The sequence below is a fragment of the Oratosquilla oratoria genome, chromosome 31 (genome assembly GCF_046742065.1).
Source record: "Oratosquilla oratoria isolate Oo_2021 chromosome 31, ASM4674206v1, whole genome shotgun sequence".
NCBI classification, from domain to species: Eukaryota; Metazoa; Arthropoda; class Malacostraca; order Stomatopoda; family Squillidae; genus Oratosquilla; species Oratosquilla oratoria.
In genome coordinates, this window is record NC_134807.1 from 47,609,432 (window position 1) to 47,635,494 (window position 26,063).

Sequence of the window (26,063 nt, forward strand, 5' to 3'; positions counted from 1 at the left end):
CAGATTGGGAGGCAAATTTAGCGAAGGACCTCTAGATCAGATGTGGGAAATATTTCAAAATACGCTTACTATGATGATTCATACTTACATCCCGTTTAAGGACAGACAACCCCTAAATCGGGCTCTCCCAAAATGGCTCGACAAAGAAACTGAAAAAAATATTGCTAGAAAGAGACAGGCTTATAAGAAATAAAAGTACTCGGGTGCACTTAATGACTATCAAAGATATGTAATGATACAGAGAGATTAAAAAAAAAAAAAAGACAATAAAAAAACTAAAACGACAATACGAAATGAATATCGCTGATAAACCCAAAGAGAATCCCAAAGAATTCTATAGTTACATTAGAGATGAAAACGTTATTAGGAATCACATTGGCCCCACTATTATCTGCTGACGGTTAACTTGAATATTCAAATGAAGAAATGTGTGATATTTTAAAAAATTATTCTAGTTCAGTATTCGTAAACGAAACTCCTCAAAGTGAACTCCAAACTAAAACCTGTGAAAAGTCTAGTGTGAACTTACTACGATAAATATAACAAAAGAAAAAAAAAAAAAAAAGGTGTATAGAAAAACTCAAAATTAATAAAACACCAGGGCATGGAGGTTGGCATCCAAGAATTTTAAAGGAAATAAAGAATGAGATTGTTGTTCCATTAGAAATTATTTTCAACGTATCCATCATATTCGGAGATGTCCCAAGAGAATGAAAGCTAGCTAACGTTACTCCCATATTCAAAAAAGTGACAAAAAGAAACCAGATAACTACAGATATATAAGCTTAACTTCAATCGTAGGAAAAATAATGGAAACTGTCATCAGAGATGCTATCGAACATCATTTAGAAAGGAACTGTTTGATAAATGATAGCCAGCATCGATTCAGACGGAAACGTTCATGCGTGACTTACTCGAATTCTACAACACAGACATCCCGAATTATGACAAAAGAAACAATATAGATTTAATATATCTAGACTTTGCAAAAGCTTTTGATACCGTTCCCCACGAAAGACTACTTACTAAATTAGCTTCACACGGAATAAGTGGTAGCTTATTAAGTTGGACTAGCAATTGTTTAAAAAATCGAAAACAGAGAGTTGTTCTAAATGGCAAAACTTCTGGATGGAAAAATGTTACGAGTGGAGTTTCCCAGGGTTCCGTTCTTGGGCCATTTTTATTCATAGTGTATATAATCACGGACCAGAATCTATTGTCTCCAAATTTGCTGATGATACAAAAATGTGCGGAATGGCAAAAATGATCACTTAAACCAATTAGGTATTCAAGAAGATTTAGATAAATTACAGCAATGGTCTGAAAAGTGGCTAATGGAATTCAACACAAGTAAATGCAAGGTAATGCACATAGGTAAAAAATAACAGTAAGTAAGATTACTATTTGGAAATTCGTTAACAAAAGTGGATAGTAAAAAGGATCTCGGCATAATTATCAGTAACGATTTCAAATCATCTAAGCAGTGTATTTCAGTCTCTGAGAAAGCAAATATGATTCTAGGACTGATTGCGCAATCTTTTTATTTCAAAAGTCCATCTCTCATTAGCAAGCTATATAAATCGTTAGTTTGTTCATATTTGGAATATGCTGTTTGCGTATGGTCACCGAATCTCATTAAAGACATTGAAAGATTTGAAAAAGTACAACGACGAGCCACAAAATTGATCCTAAATATAAAAAATAAATCATACGAAAATCGACTAAAAAGTATGAGTCTGTTTTCACTAAAAAAAAAAAAAAAAAAAAAAAAAAAAAAAAAAAAGTAGACTCCGAGGTGACTTGATACTGTTCTTTAAGATTCTAAAGGGAATTGACATTGCAAGCGACAAAATTTTCACACTGAACGAGAATCCGACAATATGTCAGGAAATAGATTTAATTTGGAAGTTAATGAGTAGTTAATGAGTGGAATAAACTTCCTGCAGAGGCAGTGCAATGTGGTTCAGTTCGAAGCTTTAAGATTCGTTTAGATAAACACCTAAGCAAGATGCTGTAATGCCTGTCATTTATTTTATATAGCTTATTTATTTGTTTGTTATTATTTATCTGTTTATTATTATTTCCTTGGTTATCATTTATTACTTTCATCTGTCAATTTACTATTATTTACTATTTACCTGTTTGTTTATTATCTATTTACTTTATTTATTATTATTTATATTATCATAATTTTTATTTATGTATTTATCATTTTATATATATATATATATATATATATATATATACATATATATATATGTATATATAGATAGATAGATAGATAGATAGATACTTTTGTTTTGTTTTTTCTTCCGACCTAGTTATATATAAGAACATAAGAATGAAGGAGACTGCAAGAAACCAATAGGCCTACACTAGGCAGTTCTATGTCTATTACCACCTGTAATCCCCTTTCATAAAGTTGCATAACCGTTGTCAGCTCTCACTACATGGTTGCTAAATCTAATTCCATTCGTTTACCACCCTATAAGTAAACCAATTTTTACATATTTCCTTCTTAAATCTAAATTTGCCCAAATTAAATCCATTACTGCGAGTCCTGCCCTGTTGTCTTAATATGATGACCTTGTTTGCGTCACCCTTGTTAACATCTTTGATCCACTTAAACACCTCTACTAGATCATCCCACACTCTGCGTCTTTCCAGAGAGTGTGAGTTAAGGTGCCTAAGCCTCCCTTCCTAAGGTAAATTTCTGATTCTATTATATTTCTGATTCTAGTGAATTCATGCCCATAACAAACGCTAGATAGAGTTCGTTAATTACCTCTGCACATCTATTCGTAACCGTCCTAGCAATGAAACCTAATGTACTGTTTCCTGTATTTAAAGTCAGGACCCATTAGAATTCCCAAGTCTCTCGCACTCAGTTTTCTCTAAAAACGTGTTATCTAAGCTTTATCTATTTTCGGGGTTGTATAGCCCTACGTTTAACATTCTACACATTGAGATATTGAAGTACATTTGCCATTTCATAGACCATGTGTACAATTTGTTAAGATCATCCTGCAGAGTCTCGGCGTCGTCTCCTGACCAAACCAGGCGTCCTATTCTAGTGTCGTCCGCAAACTTACTAACATCACTATTAATCCAATTGTCCAAGTCGTTAATGTACATGATGACCATTAAGGGACCCAAAACCGAGCCCTGGGGAACTCCACTAGAAACACTCCTCCATTTAGATTTTACACCATTTATGGTGACCCTCTGTTTTCTGTCACTGATCCAAGCTCTAATCCATTCTAACACTTTTCCTTCTATGCCATGGGTTTTGATTTTATCTAGTAGTCTCTGGTGGGGCATCCTGTCGAGCGCTTTGCTAAAGTCAAGGTAAATAACATCGTAACTATGTTGTCTGACGCCCTTATATACGTTAATGTAAAAAGATAAATGATTAGTCACACCTAACTTACCCATGGAGAAACCATGCTGTGAGTCATGAACCAAATTATGTCTCTCGATGTGATCTCTAAGTCTGTTAACTATTATTGATTCAAGCATTTTAACTGTAACTGATGTCAGACTGATTGGTCTGTAGTTGCATGTAGACGATTTATCTCCCTTTTTGAAAAAGGAACAACGTTTGCCTGCCTCCAAGTAATAGGCACAAAACCAGTGTCTACCGACTTATTAAATATTTCTGTTAACTGGTCGCAGATTTCAAATTTACACTCTTTAATCACTCACGGAAAATTTTGTTTGACTATTTCTACCTTACTAATGCTGATATTTGATAGTCTAATTTCTTCGTTACCACTGAAAATTGGATCACATTCAGGTACCTTATCTAACCTCTTCTTAGTAAACACCGAGAGAAAATATTGGTTAAATTCCTCACTAATTTTTTCCTCCGACTCTATCATGACATTTTCGTCGTTTTTAATCGGGCCTATTCTATCCTTATTATTTGTTCTGTACAGATAAAAAAAACTCTTGGGGTATACATATATATAATATATATATATATATATATATATATATATATATATACATGTATATTTTATGTATGTATGTATGTATACAAATATATATACATACATATATATATATATACATATATACATATGTATATATATATTTATATGTATATATATATATTATATATATGCATATATAATATATATATATATATATATATATTATGTATATATATATATATGTATATGTCTGTATATATACATATATATATATATATATATATACATACATATATATATATATATATATATATATATATATATACATATATATATAATGTGTGTGTATACATACATATATATATGTATATATATATATATATATATATATATATATATATAATACTGTATATATATGCGCGACACAGTATGGATGCAAAAACGGATGCGATAATTATGAATAAAAGTCTCTAGTTTGTACTCACCAAAGAAAACGTCTTTGAAGGGGAAGTAGAAAAAAACAGAGCTAGTGTTGAGTGCCATAAAAGAAGATGTACGAGAAACACAAAAATTGCTGTAAACACTAAATGTAAGATAAGCACCTGGGCCTGATGGAATCTCAGTTGAATGCTCAAAGACTATAAAGAATAATTGATGGATAAGATTCATGAGCTAATTCTACGTTCATTGAAAATGATGATGATGATGATGATGATGATGATGATGATGATGATGATGATGATGATGATGATGATGATGATGATGATGATGATGATGATGACGATGATAATGACGATGACGATGACAATGATGACGATGACAATGATGACGATGACAATGATGACGATGACAATGATGATGATGATGATGATGATGATGATGATGATGATGATGATGATGATGATGATGATGATGATGATGATGATGATGATGATGATGATGATGATGATGATGATGATGATGATGATGATGATGATGACGCCGACGACGATGACGACGACGCAATCCAGGGCAATATAATATGGAGAACCAGCTGTCACCGAGGTTGCAGGACCCCTTCTCCACTTCGCTGATGGATCTAAAGGAACAGCAAAGCTGTTACAGTTTGTCATTAGCGCCGTTGCAGGAGTTGCCAAAGCGATGCCTATCGAACTATAATTTCTGATTTTTCATCGACGTTTACTCCTGAACCCTTTCCCATAGATGGACCGCAAGGCAACGAACCATGTTGCAGGTAATAATGGGTTACATGGTACCATTACTAAGGATATCCCTGACCTGACATGCTGGGAGATCTCCTGCTAATTTAACCTAGGGTAGCAAGATCCTAGTTACCGTGTACGGTCACGAGGAGGCCCGTTGAAATCCAACGCGGATGTTTTGTTAGATTCAGAAGAAAAATGAGAAACGCATTTGATAAATATTTTCCCTCAGAATTTACAGAAGAGAAGATAGATATGGTACCTGACTGCAACCCGATCTTCAATGGGGAAGAGAGAAATAAACTAACTAGCATCAGCATTAGCAAGGAAGATGTAGTCAAACAGATAGACTTAAAGCTACAAAATCCCCTGGCCAAGACGAAATTTTTCAGTGTAAATTTTAAATCTGTGAGTAGTTAACGGAAGTATCTAGTAAGTCGGTTGACAATAGATTTGTGCTTATTTCTTGGGACAGGCAAACGTTGTTCCAGCATTTAAAAAGGGTGATAAATCTATGCACAGCTATATACCAATCAGTTTGACGTCGGTTAGAGGTAAAATTTTGGAATCATTAATAGCAAATAGTATCAGGGATCATATCGAGAGGCATGGGTTCACTAAGTGTAGGTCGTGCGTAATTGATATCTGATTCTTTTACACTAATGTCTAAAAAGCAGCAGATAATAAAGATAGTTACAATACTATATATCTTGCCTCTAGCAAAATGTTCAACAAGGTGCCTCATAATAGACTATTAAATAAAATCAAGGCCCATGGCATAGGAGAAGAGTTTGAATTGATTAGAGCATGGATTAATAAGAGAAAACAGTGGGTCACCATAAACGGTGAAAAATCCAAGTGGAGTAGTGTATCTAGGGGAATTCCCCAGAGCTTGGTTTTTGGGTTTCTTATTGCTCATTTTGTATATAAAAGACTTGAACAATACAGTAAATGGTTATGTTAGTAAGTTTGTGGATTATACTAAAATAGAACGCCATATTAGGTCTGGGGAACATGCTGGGATACTGTAGGAAGATCTTAGTAAATTATTTGCTTGATCGATGAAATGGCAAATAGACTTCAATATCTCGAAGTGTAGTATGTTTAACGTAGGATTACACAACCCAGCTAACATGTATAGCTTAGATAACGCCATATTAGAGAAAACAGAATTTGAAAAGGACTTGGGAGTGTTAGTGAGTCCTGACCTTAAACCCAGGAAACAATGTATTAGTGCCAGGAAAAGTATTAACAGGGCATTACGATCTATTGCTAGGACGGTTACAAATAATATTGCAGATATAGTTATCAAACTCTATCTGACGATAGTTAGACCCACCCTTGACTATGCGGTACATTTTTGGTCTCCATCCTATAGAATGAGGAAAATCACCAAAGTGATACAAGGCCTTAGAAATTTACCATACAAAGACAGATTTAGGTACTTTAACTTACACTCTCTGGAAAGACGATGAGTGCTAGACTATCTAATAGAAGTATTCTGATGCAGGCAAGGTCATCATATTAAGAAAGTAGGGCATGACTCGTAGTAATGGGTTTGAATTAGACAAGTTTAGGCTAAGTAGGGAATAGACAAGAACTGGCTTGCCAGCAGAGTGGTTAACAAATGGAATAGACTTAGCAGTCATGTAGTGAGCGCTGAAACAACTGGTAGTTTAAAGTTTTAAGAAAAGATTAGATAATTTTATGGATACAGATGATAGGTGGTAATGGACATGGAAGTACCCACTTTAGGCCTTATGGTTTATTGCATTTTTCTTCGTTCTAACGTTCTTATGTTTTTTATGGGTTGTGTCAATGTAAGATCCAGAGCCAAAAGACCCGGCTTGACTTTTTTCTGATATTCATGATTTATGGATTTGTCCTGGCTGCACCCATGGGATTTCATTCATTCGAAGGAATTACCCTGCTAACCAGAATGTTGAAATGGTCATGGACAGTATAGAAGGTTTCTCTGAGTAAAATCGCCTGGCGTCAGCCACAACAAAATCCATGAAAGCGCCGACATTAGCCCGGCACGAGGGTTGACGAGAGACCGAGGCCCCGGAAATGTCTTCCTTTTACAGCTGGACCTCCTCCAGGGCCAAAAACGTGACTCAAGATGATGCAATTATATGACACATACATACACACGAGTACTATCTGAAGCACTTCCGGTTCTGGCTGAAGACTGGAAATCTCATTCACCAAGGCCTTATCAGGCCGGCCGGTGATAGCTATTTACCAAAGTAGGTAGGAAGGTAGTTCTTTTGTAGAAAAAAATATCAGTTGGTCATTGTTCTTCTTGTAATTCCTTTCAAATTGGTCGGTGAACCTATTCTCTAATCATCGTAGATAAGTAAGTAGATTTGCTGGATGGGATTTCCCTTTAAGTAAATGAATAATTTGATAGATTATTAATTCAATAAATTAATTGATTAATAAATTTACTGATAGATAGATTAATAGTTAAATGAAAGAATATTTCTTTACTTCCTAAAGCCCATGGCATGCTTGGAAGAGCTTGTTATGTCGGCGAGAGACGGACGATGTTTCGTTGCCAGTTGGCGATAGCTCCGTGAAGAGAGAATGGCAAAATTAGGCAAATACGACACAATGGGAACAATAATAGAAAAAAAGAATATATGTAAGAACCTGTAATTTTAACGATCTTAACTTCCGTTGTTAATGTTTAACGATGTAGTAGTTTGTGTTACAAGAGACGGGACATGTGGTGAACGTTATTGAACAACGGCGTACAAGAATCTCGAGGTTAAATTGCATCGCGTGATTGAGTCGTTTCCCCAGTAATGTTACATGATCGTTCACCGCCGTTACTTTCAAACACTGACGCTATTATTTTCAAATGCTGATACCATAATTCTCAAACTCTGGTAGCATTACTTACAAGTACTAGTGCCACCACTTTCTGGCACCGGTACCATACCAATCAAGTACTGGTGTACCAAAACTTGTTTACCATTACTTTCAGACACTGGAGTTAGTATTACTTCCAAGCAATTGTTACCACACATTTCAAGCACTGGTAAACAATAATCGGTTTGCCATTGCCTTCAAGAATTGGTACTTAAGAATCAATCCAGCCTGACGTACGGTAGATTCATCTTCTGCGGTGAGTGGGTAGATGGCTTTCAACACGTTCAAAGATAAGGAGAAGTCGCTTTATCAGCTGTGCTTATCTCAGAGTGGAACTTTTTTTTCTTCTTATTGGCTCATGTACTGTACCAGCAGCTCTGGGCTGAGCCATGTCGAATTTGTGAAAACTTAGCACAAGTGACTCGGGGCATCAACACTGTAACGTGCTTCTGCGCAATCAATCCTCAACTTAGTCACGGCCAGATGGTCTCCTCCTCCTCCTCCTCCTCCTCCTCCTCCTCCTCCTCCTCCTCCTCCTCGTCCTCCTCCTCTTCCTCCTCCTCCTCTTCGTCCTCCTTCTTCTCCTCGTCCTCCTCCTACTCCTGGTCTGAGGACCATACTCCTCTTTGGTCACTGGCCTAACGAAGCTTCAGAAAACAAACATTTGCTGGCTCTTGTACCTCGTTCGCAAGAAATGAGTGCTCTCATGGATTGGTGGCAATGTGTACACTCACATGTGTGTGTGTGTGTGTGTGTGTGTGTGTGTGTGTGTGTGTGTGTGTGTGTGTGTGTGTGTGTGTGTGTGTGTGTGTGTGTGTGTGTGTGTGTGTGTGTGTGTGTGTGTGTGTGTGTGTGTGTGTGTGTGTGTGTGTGTGTGTGTGTGTGTGTGTGTATGTGTGAGTGTGCGTGTGTGTGTGTGAGTGTAAGTGTGTGTGTGTGTGTGTGTGTGTGTGTGTGTGTGTGTGTGTGTGTGTGTGTGTGTGTGTGTGTGTGTGTGTGTGTGTGTGTGTGTATGTGTGTGTATGTGTGATAGTGTGTGTGTGTGTGTGTGTGTGTGTGTGTGTGTGTGTGTGTGTGTGTGTGTGTGTGTGAGTGTGTGTGTCTGTGTGTGTGTGTGTGTGTGTGTGTGTGTGTGTGTGTGTGTGTGTGTGTGTGTGTGTGTGTGTGTGTGTGTGTGTGCTCTCATGCATACACACACATGCACACACACACACACACACACACACACACACACACACACACACACACACACACACATACACACACGCATCACGAGTCCAACACGTGATCCAAAGACCAAGGTAAAAGACCAAGGTGAATAGATACACGCACGCACGCACAGCACAGTGTACATGCAGGCAAAGACGTCTTAGCCAAGCACTCCATCCCCTGCTACTGCTTCTGCCCACCACCACCAGATGACGTGATTCATGAAACATTTTCCTGTCATATCACCTGTTTCTCAGAAAATGGAAAAATAAAATTAGAAGAGATACCTCATGCAAGTGTTAGTGATTATACGACGATACCGAGTTTATCGTATTGGTACTGGCACTGTCGGCAATAGCCGACTCATCTATTCTTGGGGACAATATCGCACCGAAGGGGCGAAGTCATACAGGACCTGGTAAAAAGGAGAAATACATTTAAGGAGGGCAGTAGCAGAACTGAGGGCCAGTAGGATTTTTATTTATTAATTAATCAATTTATTTATTTTCTATTTTAATTTTTTTAGATCAGTCTCCAATCATAAAAGAATGCCACATGACTCCGATTTACAGGGATGTCACTCACCGTGGGTGACTGAGTTGATATCGCTGAGTTTATTTACTAGTGAGATATATTCTTTGTAGGAGAACCTCTGGAAATATCTCCTATAACGACTTGCACGAGAAAACCATTCCGGAGGGCGTTTTGTTTGGTCTCCCTCTTCTGCACTTGCTCCCGTGGCATGCAGCAAGTAACACAATTGCTCCATCTGCCATCCTCTCTTGTAGCTATCTGTCTGACCTGCCCACTTCCACTTTCCACATTTTTGTCTACGATATTAATTACTCTAGTCTCCTTCCTCACCCAAGTTGCCCTCTTCCTGTCCTTCAGTGATATTCCCAGCACATGTCTCACCATTGTCCTACATGAACTCCTCAATATTGTCGCCATCTCCTTCGCCAACTTCCAAATTTCACATTCGCAAATTATAGCTGGGATTACAGACGCACAGTAAAATTTGTATTTTATACACGCTTAGTTAACATTTTCCAACCAATCTTATCTCATTTTTATTATTTTTAGTCGGGCACATTACAAACTATTTAGCTGTGTTCGCAAAATAGTGGTATATGGGGGAAAAACTTGCACCACACAGGTCTATCAAAAAAAAAAAAAAGTGGTAAAGTTTTCCTTTTAACAATAAATGCTACTTTATCACAAATGGATACATCTTTCTGGGCCACTCTGTATTTACATATATTTTACGAGTGTCTTGCAGCCCTGAATGAAATTTCCTCGTTTTTTCGAAAGAAGCTGATGGTATAGACTTTAGACGAATGTGGAGGTGGGGGTATTATGTTATATTCTAATATGTTATTCCATGCTTTACTGCTTAGTCTTATGAGTCTTGAGTGTATTGTTTCTATGTTTGTTGTTTTGTGGAGTTGTTTTTGTGTTTCTAGGTATGGTGGTTTATGTTTTAGTATTTTCCTTAATGTTTTGTTTTGTAAAGTTTGCATGTTTTTGATGTTTGTGTGTGTGCTTGTGACTGTGATTATTGGGGGGGGGGGGTATTCCAGTTGTGGTCGTGCTAGTGTTTTGTATAGTTTTATTTGTGTTTTTGTTGTTAGTCCTCTGAAGCGTCTTAGTCTATTGAGTGTGTTTTTTGTGATCTGTATTCTGTTTTTGATGTGGTGTTTTATTCCTTGTGTGTTGATGGTGAGGCCTAGGATGTGTGCTTGTTTATCGTATGGTATTATGTTGTTGTTTATTTTTATTGGTGCTGGTTGGTGTGTTGAGATGGCTAGTAGTTGGAATTTGTTTGTGTTTGTAGATAGTTTCCATTATTTTTCGTATGTGTTAATTTTGTTGATTTCGTGTTGTCTTTCTGGCAAGCATGTGTTTTCCTGTAGTGTTAGGGTATGTGATTAATTATCTGTGTGACGTCGTCTGCGTATTGTATAGTGTAGCTTCCGTGTGAAGGTGGTGGTATCTCTGATGTGCATAAGTTAAACAGTGTTGAAGAGAGAACACTTCCTTGAGGAACTCCGCTTTGGAGAGGGAAGGCTGGTTCTATGTAGTGGTTCATTTTTATTTTTGCTGTTCTGTTGTTTAGGAAGCTACACAGTGTTTTCGTGATGGTGTCTGGAAGGTGTGTTTGAAGTATTTTGTATTTAAGGCCTTCGTGCCATACTTTGTCGAAGGCCTTGGATATGTCGCGTGATATTATGTTATATGCATGTTTGTGTCTTTGTGCGTCTGCGATTGTTTCATATATAATGGCGAGTGCTGTGTGTGTTCCTTTGCCAGGTGTGAATCCGTGTTGGTTTGGGTTTAACATGTGTTCGTGTAAGTGTGCCATGAGTCTGTTTGTGATTAGTCTTTCGTCTATTTTTCCAGGTGTTTCTAGTAGTGATATGGGTCTGTAGTTTTGTATTTGTGTGGTGTCTTTGTTTTGTTTTGTATATATCTGTGAGTAGTTGTATTGTTGTTTTTGGTAAGTGTGCAAGTATTTGTTTCGTTATGCCTGATTGTCCTGGGGCTTTGCTTTTAGTGTGTTTGATTACACAACGTAACATTATTTTTCAAAAGTTTTGTTTATTGTATTTTTTTAGAGTTTAATAATCCATTTTTCCTGCTGATTTCAAATATGCAATTATTTTTTCTGTATCATCGACCGTTATAGAAATACATATAATTTCAATGTTACCATGTATATTTTGGAATTATTATGTGGTCTGCTACTAAATGTTTATCTAATTTTCTCTTTCAGATTAATGACTGAACTATTTACCTGTTAAGATGGCTACTAGAGGATGTGAAAATTCTCCTGATACATTTTGCTATGTGTGTGGTTATTATATTGGGAAAAAACAAGTACTACATATGATCGTGAGAGGTGCTAAAGTGTGGATAGCGTACAGACTTTATTTCGGAATGCCCATGGGTGACCAGGACAAGCCATGGGCACCTCATGTGATATGTGGAAGCTGCCGATCTACTCTAGAAGGATGGCTGAGAGGTACAGGAAGGGCAATGCCTTTGGCCATTCCTAGAATATGGAGAGAGCCGAAGAACCATCACGACGACTGCTACTTTTGTATGATTGATGTGACGAAGTACAGGAAAGTGAAAGGAAGACAAGCTCTGCAGTATCCAGACATACCATCATCTAGAGCACCTGTCCCACATGATGATAGCTTACCAGTACCACAACCACCAGAAAATGCAAGTTTATTTTTATCATACTCTCTTTACTTTTAATTAACTTCAATATTAAGTACTTAATATACATTCACTTTCCTAAAGATATATGGAATACTAATGCTATTCGTCTTTGTTGAAGTTGCTATATTTAGTTATTTCTTTCTTTCCAGATGGAAGATGCAATGGAAATTTCATCTGAAGGGTCAGCAGGTAGCAGCAGCCATGAAATGGGAGACGAAGATTTCGCACCAAGAACGACTTCGGAGCCTCACTTTCCAAGTCAGAGTGAGCTAGATGACTTAATCAGAGACTTAGGTCTTACTAAGTCAGGAGCTGAGCTTCTTACATCAAGGATGAAAGAATGGAATCTACTAGGAGAAGACTGCAGGACATCTGTGTACCGGAAACGACATGAAGAATTTAAAATTTACTATGACTTTAGTGATATGTTTTATTGTAAGGATGTTACTGGTTTGTTTGCAGCCCTTGGACTCGAACATGATCCTGTAGAATGGCGACTGTTCATAGATAGCTCAACACGAAGTCTCAAAGCAGTATTGCTCCACAATGGAAATAAAAACCCATCTTTGCCTCTTGCACACTCAGTACAGAAGAAAGAAAACTATCATAATGTCAAACAGCTTCTTGAAAAAATCAATTATGCTGAATTCAAATGGGATGTTTGTGGTGATTTCAAGATGCTAGCCTTTTTGCTTGGCTTACAAGGGGAATACACAAAGTATTCCTGTTTTCTTTGTTTATGGGACAGCAGGGCTGATGATGATCATTATGATAAAGTCTATTGGCCCCCAAGAGTTGAACTGCAGCCAGGAATGTTAAATGTTCTCAGACAGCCTCTAGTAGATTCGAAAAAAAGTTTTATTACCCCCACTTCATATCAAGCTAGGGTTAATTAAACAGTTTGTGAAGGCTTTGGATTTTGGAGGCGAAACTTTCCAAGAAATTTGTCTCATGTTTCCCAAGCTATCTGAGGCTAAGCTCAAGGGTGGTATATTTGTTGGACCCCAGGTAAACAAAATGTTGAAGTCGGAGAAACTGGAAAGAGCGATGACGAAAGTTGAAAGAGAAGCTTGGTGTTCATTTCGTGATGTAGTTCGTGGATTCCTAGGAAATCACAAGAACCCTAATTATAAACAAATAGTGGCAAAGCTTATTGAGAATTTCAGGAAACTTGGTTGTCGTATGTCCTTGAAGATACATTTCTTGCATTCTCACCTAGATTTCTTCCCCGAAAACTTGGGGCTGTCAGTGAGGAGCATGGCGAGAGATTTCATCAGGATATCGCAACTATGGAAAGAAGATATCAAGGACGATGGAATACTGCTATGATGGGAGATTACATATGGTCACTAGTCAGAAAAGACGAAAGCATGCATTCTAGAAAATCTCGATCGTCAAAGCACTTCTAATCATGAGAAGAGTCATCAAAACACTTGCAGTGCAAAGTTGTGTTGTTTATTTTGTTCTTACTAATATTGTAGCTCTTAAATACACTTCATATTATGAAAAAAAGACTAGATGTTGTATAATTATCCTTAGAATGCTAAAGTAGATTGAATCAATTAACTACTGTAGAGAAAGGTTGCGTATATAACAATAAAATATAAAATCAAGAATAAATAAAGAAATATCGATGTTATGTCAAAACTAATGTAATATTTGGATTCAGTGACACGAAATACATATATAAACATGAAAAAATACAAATAAACAAAACATGTGTTACATTGTGTTATGTTTTGAACGTCTTCTAGTTGTATGGGTCGTCCGATGTAGTTATCAGTGTCTAGTCTGTTTAAGTCTATGTTTGCGTAAGGTTGTGTTTGTTGGTGGTGTTGTGTTATGTATGTGAGTATTTTTGTTTCATGGTTTGTGTCAAATTGTGTGTTTTCTTCCGGTGTGATCTGAAAAATGTTTTGCCATACTTGTCTGAATGAGTTTACTTTGTCTTTGGCATCGTGTAGTTTGTCGTTGTTATGTGTTATGTATGGTGAAGTGTTAGTGTTGGATCCTTGTAGTCTCTTAATTGTGTTCCAGAAGTCTTGTGGTTTTTTTGGGGTTGAATTTGATGTTTGATATTAATTTGTTCCATGTCTCTTCGTAGTTTCTTTTGTATTCTTCTAGTATTTGTGTGTGTAATTATTTAATTGTTTGTGTTGTGTGTGGAGTCCAGTTGTTTTCTCCTATGGCTTTGTTTTTTATGCTGTTTGCCTTCCATATTAATTGTTTTAGTGTTTTAGATGTTTTTGGGGTGGGTAGTTGTTTGTGGTGTGTTGTAGGTATACTCTGTGCGATTGCGTTGTGTAATAATTTGTAACAGTTTTCTATTTTGTCGTCTATGTATTTTGTGTCTTTCATTTGAGTGTTTGTGTTGGTTTGTGTTTCTGTGTTGTTGTATTCTTCTGTTGTTGTTTCTAGTATTGTTTTAAATTTCTTCCAGTCTGCTTCTTTATATAGTAATCTAGGTGGTGTGGGGATAGTGATCGCTGTGGTGGATAGTGTGAAGTGTAGTGGTATGTGATCTGATGAAGTTATGGTGCCTGGGTGTATTCTGTATGTGAGGTGGTGGTGTCGGTTGGTGAATATCATGTCTGGGTTGCTTGTTCCGGTGTGTGTAATGCTTGTTGGGAAGTCTGGGCCGAGGAAGGTGAGGTGGTTCTGTGTTATTAGTTGGTGAATGCTTTTTCCTACGTGATTGTTGTATGTGTGTTTTAGTGTTTTGTGTTTTGCATTAAAGTCTCCTATGATGTATGTTGGGTGTGGTTTTTGTGTGATTTTCATTATGTCTTGTGTTGGTAGGTATGGTCTTCGTGGTGGGAGGTATGTTGTGGCTATGATTATGGGTCCTTTGTTTGTGTGTATTTCAATGGCTAACATGTCTTCATCAAAGTCGTCTAATAGTTTGTATTTTATGTTTTGTTTTATGGCTATGGCTATTCCTGGGTTGTAAGTGTTTTGTGTGTGTGTGTTGTAGTTGAATATTTTAACTGTGTGTTTCCCTATTGAATTGACTAATATAATGTCTAGTGTTTGTGTTAGGTAGTGGTTGCTTAGTTGGTTTCTTCTTTGGAATGTCCAGTGTTGTACGTTGTGTTGTAGTATGTGTATTGTGTTCATGTGTGCTTGATTTATTGGCTGTTGACTGTCCAGTGAGGTGTGTCTGTTGGTTTGTGTTTACGAATGTCGTAGTATCCCTGTTGTGTTTTTTTTTTTTTTTTTTTGTATTTTGTCTCAGTCAGTCTTTGTATAGGGGCTTTGGTCAGGCCAATTAGTTTTTGTGTTATCAAGGTGTCTACAGTCTCTTCAGGCATTTCCTTGGTGTAAATGTATTTGATCTTTTTGTTTTGTAGGAGTGTGTGTACGTTTTGATGGATTTCTTCGTCTGTCATGTTTGTTGTGTTGGGTGTTATTATTTGTATTGTTTCTGTGTTGTGGTCTGTTTTCTTTGTCTTTGTGGGTTGTTCTGTTTCTGATGTATGTTCTGTGTTGTGTGGCCTTTTATTTCTTTGTTCCTCCGTTTCCATTGCTTCTGGTTGTGATTGGGTGTGGGTCGTGTTGTTTATCATGTTTAGTATGGCTGTGGGTTTGATGACAGAGGGTGGGATTATGACTGTGGGGAGTCCATTTGCTTTGTAAAATTCATCAATTGTCTGTTGGTATGTTCCAGGTATTGCTGCCTCGGTTATGTTGGCGTGTATGATTGCTGTGTTTATGACAGTTAGGTGCTTGAGGGTTATAGGGTTGGGTGTCGGTGTGGGGGATGACTGAGCAGTGTTTCCTGTGGCTATGTTTGCGTATGTATTGTTGGAGTGTGTGTGTGTTTGTTGCTCTCTGTTCTCTTGTATCTTCTTCTTGATGAGATATTTTCTCACTTGGCATCTGGCGGCGTAGGTCGGATGGTTAAGGCCACAAGCAATGCATTTCTTAATAGCATTATGGCAGTTATTGATGCGGTGTTCCAGTGAGCAACATCCTGAGCAAATTGTGTATGTGGAAGGTTGTGTGCAGTGTTTGAGAGTGTGGTCGTATGAATAGCATCTTGGGCATTGGGGTAGGTGTATGTAAGTTTCCTGTTTGAGTGTGGGGGGGGGGAAGACTGGCTGAACATGAGTATTCCGGTTTCTAGGCTCTTCTTTACCATTGTAGAGTTTTCCATTTTGACCTTGATAATAGTTTTGGTGTTTGGTAGTTTTATTATGTTTATCTTCATATATTCGTTGTGTCGTTCCAGTTCCGTCTTGATTGTCTCCGTGTCTTCTTCGTGAATATGTCCATATACTTGTCTTATTATCAAGGTCCTTTTGGCGTTGAGTTCGGGGGGGTCGATGATGTCCAGTCCTTCTTTAGCAAAGGCATTCTTGATTGTTTTCTTCGTCAGTTCCTCTATGGTCCGGTCTTCTGCAATGGCGGTGTGTTGGGTTCCATTTGTGTGGAGCATTTGGATGGAGATTTCGAGTTTTGAAAGAAGTTTCCATATGGTGGTCCGTTTCTTCTGGCCGGCATTGGGCCGGTTTTCTCGAATATTTATTCTGCTCATCGCGCCGAAGCGCGTTGGGCTTTTAAGTGTGTGAGGTGTTTGTTGATGTGTGTGTGTGTTAGTTATTGTGTAAGAAAGAAGAAGAAAAAACAGAGAAAATGGTAAGGGGGAGGGGGGAGGGGGGGGTCGCAGGGGGTACGGTCTATGCTCGCGAGTGTTTATGGCTAGCGGCGGTTAAAGGAAAGCGGCTGCGTTGTCTGGTGCCCGAGTGTGTTCTCGCAACGTATGGACTACTAGGTCGCCGGGGAAATTGAGGCCTATGCCAGTTCCGCTTTAGTAGCGGGAGACTGGGAGGGGGGTTCCCTTCCCCATCAGTCGACTGAGCAAGTTTTAAAGACCACACGGGCTATGCTCAGTCGAAAGGGGGTTATAAGGGCATGGACCGTCAGAGCGAGAGGCGAAGAGAGTGCCTTGGCTCGGGTAACGGTATAGAGAATTTTCGTAGCTGGAGTTCACGGTGTGCGGAGGTAGCGTTTACACGTCTGTACGCCGTGGTGTCTTCTGCTCGAATCCTGAATTACAATGTTATATAATAATAATAATAATAATAAGTATTGACAGGTGAGTGAGAAGGTGTGGGAGCAAGAGGGGGGGGAGGGGGTGATAGGTGAAGGTAAAGTTTAGAAAGTGAAGGAAGTGTGAGTGTGAAAGTGTTGGGCGGACCCACTTGCATGGTGTTATTAAAACGTTAACGGTCATCCTATCTATACTCTAATCAAAAATTCCCTAGCTAGCTAATCATACATATATGGTATGAAGGAAGGACTTGTTTTCTGTTGTATATTTTTATTTGTCTTTAGGTATTGAATATGGTTTTAATTTATTGTGATGTTATTGATTTAATTGGATACAAGTCCTTCCTTCATTTTGAACAATTTATAATAATTAATTACATGAGTTGGGAGCAGGTGTGTCTATATAGTGGCAAAGTGCCGTGAGTGTTAATTAAGTTTCTTGGTTTAAGTTCTTATTTTAATTTATATCTAATCTAAGTAATAGGGTGAGTCACACCTGCTTCCATTTATTTTATATATATGTATATACATATATATATATATATATATGTATATACATATATATAAATATATATATATATTTTTTTTTTTTTTTTTTTTTTTGATTACATAGGTTTATATACAGGCCGTACATTGGCCGAACACTGGGAGAGGTCATTGCCTATAGCCGTGATCCGTAGCGCTGCGTACTTGGAATTAGCAATTTTCTTGTGGATTGTGGAAATGGGTGTTATTGTTTGTGTTATGTGCGTCTACTCCTTGGGAGTGTGGTTGTGGGCATGAGTTGGATGTTAATGGAAGGTTTTTCGATGTAAATGTTCACTGCTTCGGCCATCTTAAGGCGAAGGGGGTCGTGAGCTTTGTAAATTATTTTAGTGTTTTCGTTTAGTTTTTGTCTGGTGATGGTGGTTTTGTGTTCTTTTATCATGTGTGTTTTGATGGCGCCATTCTGGAGGTGGTATGTCTTTTGGACACCTTCTCAGCTATTTGGAACCAGCACAGAAAATTGTTGCACGAGACAAATTAAAGCTTCAATATAAGCTCAACAACCCCATTGTCGCTGTAGACTTCTTGAAATCATGTATATATATATATATATATATATATATATATATATATATATGTATGTATATATATATATACATAAAAAAATATTTCTCTCTAAACCTTCCAACCTCCTACTCCGGAAATGAGTCATCACCGGAAACACTAACTCCCGGGGACACATCTTACTCAGACTCAGAAAATCTTTACGAAATATTACCAAGAGAATCTTTACGAAATAACGCTAAGAGAATCTTTACGAAATATTGCCAAGAGAATCTATATACATAAAAACGGAATTACGGAATTCTGACAAAAGAATCTTTACGAAATATTAATGAGAAAATATTTACGAAATATTGCCAAGAGAATCTTTACCAAATGTTAACAAGAGAATCTTTACGAAATATTACCAAGAGAATCTTTACGAAATATTGCTAAGAGAATATTTACGAAATATTGCCAAGAGAATCTCCACTCCACTAACATAAAAAATATTTCTCTCTAAACCTTCCAACCTCCTACGCAAGGCCCAACCCGGAAATGAGTCATCACCGGAAACACTAATATTACCATGGAAAAAGAAAGTGGTGCTAACAAGAAAAAGAGAATCTTTACGGAATTCTGACAAAAGAATCTTTACGAAATATTAATGAGAAATACGAAATATTGCCAAGAGAATCTTTACCAAATGTTAACAAGAGAATCTTTACGAAATATTACCAAGAGAATCTTTACGAAATATTGCTAAGAGAATCTTTACGAAATATTGCCAAGCGAAGCGAAGCGAGCTACGCCGTAGGCCAAGCACACCTGGCGAAGCCAGGTCCGGGTGCTTGTATATATATACATATATATATATATATATATATATATATATATATTATCTCTCTTGATGGTGTAGTGGTTAAGTCACTACAAGCACTGGTAACGTGTTCCACTGCCCTCTACCCTCCCTCTTATCTTGGCACCTCCTGGATGAAGGGTCATCCCTGCATCTTGTCCACTGCCCTGGGTCAAAAGCAGTGTCGTAAGGCACAGAACATCCACAGCATGGCCGCTTCATTAAATCGGCGACCCCCCTCTCCGTCCCCTCATGCAGAAAAGAAGACGGGGAGAAATCCCTTCGGCCTGCGTCAATTTATTTCTCATACATACTCCCTCACCCCCTATCCCCCATCCACTCTCCCTCGTGCATCACAGCATCATCCATTCACAACCCTTCTCCATTCACCCTTATCTTCTGTCCTCTCCCGTCCTTCCTCAGCAGACATTCCCTTCTTTCCCAATGCCCCTTTTTACCACATCCATCCATCTCATCCTATGTCGCCCCTTCATGTTCACTCCTTCCACCCCTGCCTTCTACACCTCATTTACTAATCTTTCTTCACTCATTCTTTCTGTGTGTCCAAACCATCTCAATACTCTTTCATCAACCCTATCTCCCAATTCTCTTTCCACCCTTGTTCTCCTTACCACCTCATTTCTCACTCTATCTAGCCTAGCCCCCATCATACTTCTCAGACACCTCATCTCAAACACATTCAAACTCCTTCTCTCTTCATCTCTTACGTTTCGTGTTTCTGCCCCGTACAGTGCTGTCGGCACAATCACTCCTTCATACAATCTCCTCTTAGCATCTATTCCCAAGTTTATTTCTCATTACACTTTTTAATCCACCAAGGCATTTGCTCGCTTCTCTCAATCTACATTCTACCTCCACTCCCACTCCTCCGTTTCCTGCCATATTCACACCCAAGTATCTAAAACTATCCACTTCCTCCAGTCTCTCTCCTTAATACTCACTTCCAGTCAGCTGACACTCTCTCCCTTTGTACATCTCATCACCTTGCTTTACCCACATTCATCTTCAACTTCCTTCTTTCACACACCTTCCCAAACTCTGTCACTAACTTCCTCAATCCCTCCTCTGATCCTGCTACAAGCGCAGTGTCGTCAGCAAGCAACAACTGGCTCATCTCCCACTTTTCTCCGTTTTCTTTTATCATCTCCAATCCCTGACCCACTACCCTTGCATTTACTTCTCGCACCACCCCATCCATGTGTAAATTGAACAGCCAGGACGACATAACACATCCCTGACGAAGCCCTACTTTTATCTCAAACCACTCACTCTCTCCATTTCTAATCCTAACACACGCTCTACTACTCTCGTAAACACTCGTGACTGCTCTTAACAGCTTTCCATATATCTGCAGTACCTCCCACAGTGCCTTCCTATCTACCCTGTCATAAGCCTTTTCCAGATCCATAAAAGCCCAAAATACATCCTTACCTTTTCCTATAGCTCTTTCACATATCTGTCTTACCACAAAAATCTGATCTACACAACCTCTACCTGCCCTAAACCCACACTGTTCCTCACCAATTACTCCTTCTGTTCCTCTCCTAATCCACTCAATCAAGAACCTCCTATAAGCCTTCCCAACTACACTTAAGCTGATCCCTCTGAAACTACTACACTCACACTTGTCCCCCTTTCCCTTGTAAAGTGGAACTATACAGGCACTCCTCTAGTCCTCCGGTACTCTACTCTCTCTCCAGCTAACATTAGATAACCTCACCACACCAGTCCACCACCACTCTACCTCCATTTTTCAGACATTCTGCATGGCATCCATCCAACCAATGTGCCTTACCTGTTCTCATTATCTTAACAGCTGCCTTCACTTCCTCTTTCCTTATTTATCCTCCATTTTCCTCGCCCATCACGGTCATTATATATATATATATATATATATTTATATATATATATATATATATATATATATATATGTGTGTGTGTGTGTGTGTGTGTGTGTGTGTGTGTGTGTGTGTGTGTGTGTGTGTGTGTGTGTGTGTGTGTGTGTGTGTGTGTGTGTGTGTGTGTGTACATATATACATATGCATATATGTGGATGGAGGTGAAACTGGAAAGGGAGATGTAGGTCTTTGTAATCACACATGGGGTTGGTAGTGAGAAGAGTTTAGAGGTGGCTTTTTGCTTAGAGACTTTTGGGAGGAATGTTAATGTAGTGGTTTTGGGAGATCTTATTGCTAGGGTAGGGGATGAACTAATAGACGGAGTGGTTGGGAAGTGTGGAATGCCAGGTAAAAATCATAGTAGAGAGTTAATGGTGGAGATGTATTTAGACAGAGAGTTCACAGTGTTTAGGAAAAAGGTCAAATATAAGTATACATTGGAGAGGGTGGTGGATGGAAGGGTGGTTGATAAGGCATTAATGAACTATGTAGTTGTATCCAGAGAAAGAGTATGAAGAATTACGGATGTCGGTGTTCTTAGGAGAGAGGGGGGGAATATCAGATAATTTTATAGTGGAAGGTAGGTTGAGAATGGAGGATAGGTGGAGAAAGAGGAAAAGGGCAGAAGGTAGGGAGATGCTTAGTTTAAACTGTTTAAATGAGAAAGAAAAGGAGCATGATGTCTAGGAGAGGCTGATAGAAGTATAGGAGGTGGTGAAGGATAGATCAGAAATAGGTCTGGAGGAGGAATAAGGGTGTTTCAAGGAGGGAGTGATAAGGTGTGCAAAGATGGTATGTGGAACAAGGAGGATGGGAAGGAATAGAAGGAAGGGTAGTGAGTGGTGGGATGATAAAGTGAAGAAGGTAGTAGAAGAGGGAAGCGAGCATTCAGGGATTGGTTACAAAGTTGAACGAGAGACACATATGAGAGGTACAAAAAAAGAGAAGCAAAACAACAGATAAAGAAGGCAAAAAGAAGAGCAGACGTCAAATGGGGGAAGAGTATGGAAGATTTTTTTTTTAATGATATAAAGATGTTTTGGATGGAAATTAAGAAGATGGTGAGGTGAGTCAAGTAGAGAAGAAAAGGTAAAAGGCACAGATGGACAGATGTTAATAAAAAACGAGGCAGTGAGGGGAAGGTGGGCAGAGTATTTTAGAGAGCTGTTGAATGTGGAAGAGGATAGGGAGGATTTGGTGGTAGCAGTGGGAGACACCAAGAAAATGATGGTGATGGGAGAGGAAAGTGGAGAAGTAAGAAAATATGAGGTGCAAGTAGTTTTGAAAATCATAAGAGCAGGTAAGGCACCTCACCTGGGTTGCATGGGTATCATACTTAATGTCTGAAAAAGGGAGGTAAAGTAATAGTGGACTGGCTGGTGAGGTTGAATGTGTGTCTAAGGGAGAGAAGCGTGCCAGAAGACTATATAGTTCCTCTTTACAAGGTAAAGGGGAACAATTGTGAATGTAGTAGTTTCAGAGGGATTAGGATTGAGTGTAATTGGCATGGCATATGGGAGGGTTTTAATTGAGAGGATTAAGAGAGGAACAGAGGGAGTAATTGGCTAGGAACTGTTTCGGTTTAGGAAAGGGGGGTTGCATGAATCAGGTTTTTGTGGTAAGGCAGATATATTAGAAAGCTTTAGCAAAAGGTAAGGATGTTTTTTTTTTGAGGGCCTTTATGGATTTAGAAAAGGCTTAAGGCAGGGTATTCAGAAAAGCGCTGTGGGAGGTATTGGAGATATATGGGACTGAGGGAAAGCTATTAAGGGCAATCAAGAGTTTTTACGAGAGTAGTGGAGCATGTGTTAGAATTAAAAATGGAGAGAGTAAGAGGTTTGACTGCTGGTCAATATGTACATGGATGAGGTGGTGTGGGAAGTAAAGGCGAGGGTAATGGGTAGGGGATTGGAGATGGTTAAAGAAAATGGAGAAAAGTGTGAGTTGAGCCAGTTGTTGTTTGCTGACGACACTGCACTTGTGGCAGGGTCAGAGGAGGGATTAAAGGAGTTAATGACGGAATATAGGAAGGCATGCGATAGGAGAAAGTTGAAGGTAAATGTGGGTAAAAGTAAGGTGACGATATGTACAAGGGCAGAGGATGGCAGTGAGTTGGAAGCAAGTTTTAAAGGAGAGATGCTGGATGAAGATGGACAGCTTTAGGTATTAGGGATCGCATATGGCAGGAAAGGGAGGGGGTGGTGATGGAAGTAAATTGTAGACATAGAGAAACATGTAAATGCCATAGGAAATTAAAAAGTGTCATGAGAAATAGGCATTTGCGAATGGATCATTGTGCCAACAGCACTGCATGGGGCAGAGACTTGCAATTTAAGAGAGGCAGAGAAGAAAAATTTAAATATATTTGAGATCAAATGTCTGAAAAGTGTGGTAGGAGCTTCAAGGTTGGATAGAGTTAGAAACGAAGAGGTGAGGAGGAGAGCTGGGGTAGAAAAGAATATGGCAGATAGGGCTGATGAAAGAGTGTTGGGATGGTTTGGACACATGGAAAGAATGAGTGAAGAAATATTAGTAAGAGAGGTGTGGAAGGCTGTGGAGGGAGTGAACATGAGGGGACGACCCAGATTGAGGTGGACGAGTGGGGTGAAAGGGGCGTTGAGCAGGAGGGGAATGTCTGTAGAGCAAGGAAGAGAGAAGGTAAGCAATAGGGGTGATTTTAGAATCGTTGTCTATAGGTACTGCTATGATGCAAGGAAGGAGAAGGGTAGTGTGGTAGGGAGTGGTTATGCACGAATGATATTTTGAAGTAGCCCAAAGAGATTTCTACCCTTCTCTTTTTCTGCTTGAGGAGATATGGAGGGGTCACCAATTAAGTGAAGCTGCCTTGCTGTGGATATGCAGTGTCTTGCTGCATTGCTTCTAACCCAGGGCAATGGGCAGGATACAGGAATGGCTCGTTATCCACGAGGAGTAAAGATGAAAGGAGGAAAGGGTGGTGGATGGGAATGTAAAGGGTGAGAGTGAAATGGGTAGGAGTGGGTACTTGCATTTAGACTTGGCTACCTCCCTTATAAGGGGGAAAAAGCTCTTGGTGTATATATATATATATATATATATATATATATATATATATATATATATATATATATATATATATATATATATATATATATATACATATTTATATATATATGATTTTATGCCTTGTCCTTTTTGGCTACCTCCCTGGTAAGGGGGAAAAAGCCTTGGTATATGTATGTATATATATACATATATATATATATATATATATATATATATATATATGGATATACAGTATATATGTACATATATGCGTGTGTATGTGTGTGTGTGTGTACTTATGTGCACGTGATTCACCATGGTTTTAGATCACGTGTTGGAGTCGTGATCGACAGCTATTACTCTCCCATAAGAGCTCAAAGCTCACAAATAACCGATTTCTGGGTAATGCTGTGACCTTACACTCGCACACCCAATTATTCCCGCCCACGAGAGTTGGGATGCCGCAGCGATGCTGAAATTACATCAGCATTGTGGGGTTGGGGGTGGGGGTGGGGGTGGGGGGTTGTGAATCGTACACTGACCATTGAAGCAGTGATAGCGAACGCTACCACTGCGCTATTGGGCCGTGTACAGGTGCATGTGTGTGTGTGTGTGTTAAATCATAACAAAAACATGAATGAGGATAAGAGATGTACTGAAAATATAGTGAACCTGATTTCTACTTCTCGGCTGAGGAATCTAGTACGCTAGTTTTTCCTTACATCCCCTCTCACCCTTATTCACGCATATATATATATATATATATATATATATATATATATATATATATATATATATATATATATATATATTTGCATAAATACATTTCAAAAGTATATGTACAGTAATATCATCAAGAGCAGCACAGTCAACTCTAATATGAATTGTGAAGAGCTTATCAGCCATCAGTGGAACTTACCGTAAAATATTTCCCTCTCCATGATTTCTGCCGCCCTCTGTTTTCTTATCCTTCTGAGACGCATTTCCTCCTCATGGTCCTTGTCTACTGCCAGAGCCAAGTTCAGGCCCATCAGCAGTAACAACAAGACCTTGATTCTTAGTTCCATATTGAACTTAAACTCTGATTATCTTATTGTGCTGGATCCTGCCCAACTTCAACGCCCTCGAGGGGACGCTAACGACGTGTGAACAGCGATCTTTCTCGGATCGAGTCCCGCGAGGTCTTTCTTTCCCACTTTTGTTTTGTTTTTGCCGGGCCACTGGAAGGCAGGTTGTCCTCTGGAGCGTATGCTAACTCCTACCCCGAGAGTTTTTTGGAAAATCTATGGCGCACTCGAACAAGCTACACTGGGGCTACGGGTCCACGACTCACCCAATGGCGGGTAGGCTGTCTTCAGCGATGACGCTACCTGGCCCCAGTTTGAATCTTATCGGCGTAGATAAGGCTTATCGTATCAACCAATGACAAGCTCTTCAACCGGGTGAGGCTACATGCTTCCATCCCATTTTCTGGGAATGTTCCGGGAACATAATTTGAAAGTAGAAATGTTCAGTCTGACTGAGGTGCGCTGAAACGATCGTTTTATTCCACCCTCACTTTTCTGGAAGGTTTGTGGGTGTGGGTGGGTGTGTTTGTAGGTGTGCTAAAGGCATCCATCTACTTCCGCTTATACCACCCACGCTATGTTCAACCTTCTTACGTGGGCGTCTGTCAATTCTCCCCGTACCTCCTTATCTCTTATCGTGTAGGACCTCGATCCTTATCAAC

The 26,063-nt window shown here is 38.9% G+C and overlaps 1 protein-coding gene across 2 annotated transcripts in view; it reads right to left on the minus strand.

Moving 5' to 3' along the window:
* The window catches only part of mesh (sushi domain containing 2 mesh), a 104,094-nt gene extending 78,404 nt beyond the window's left edge, over positions 1 to 25,690 (minus strand). For both annotated transcript variants that reach the window (XM_076213546.1, XM_076213545.1), the window contains exon 1: positions 25,254 to 25,690. In XM_076213546.1, the coding sequence (XP_076069661.1) occupies positions 25,254 to 25,401 (148 nt within the window). In that variant the 5' untranslated portion in view covers positions 25,402 to 25,690. The remainder of the gene's footprint in view (positions 1 to 25,253) is intronic.
* Between the last annotated feature and the right edge of the window lie 373 nt (positions 25,691 to 26,063).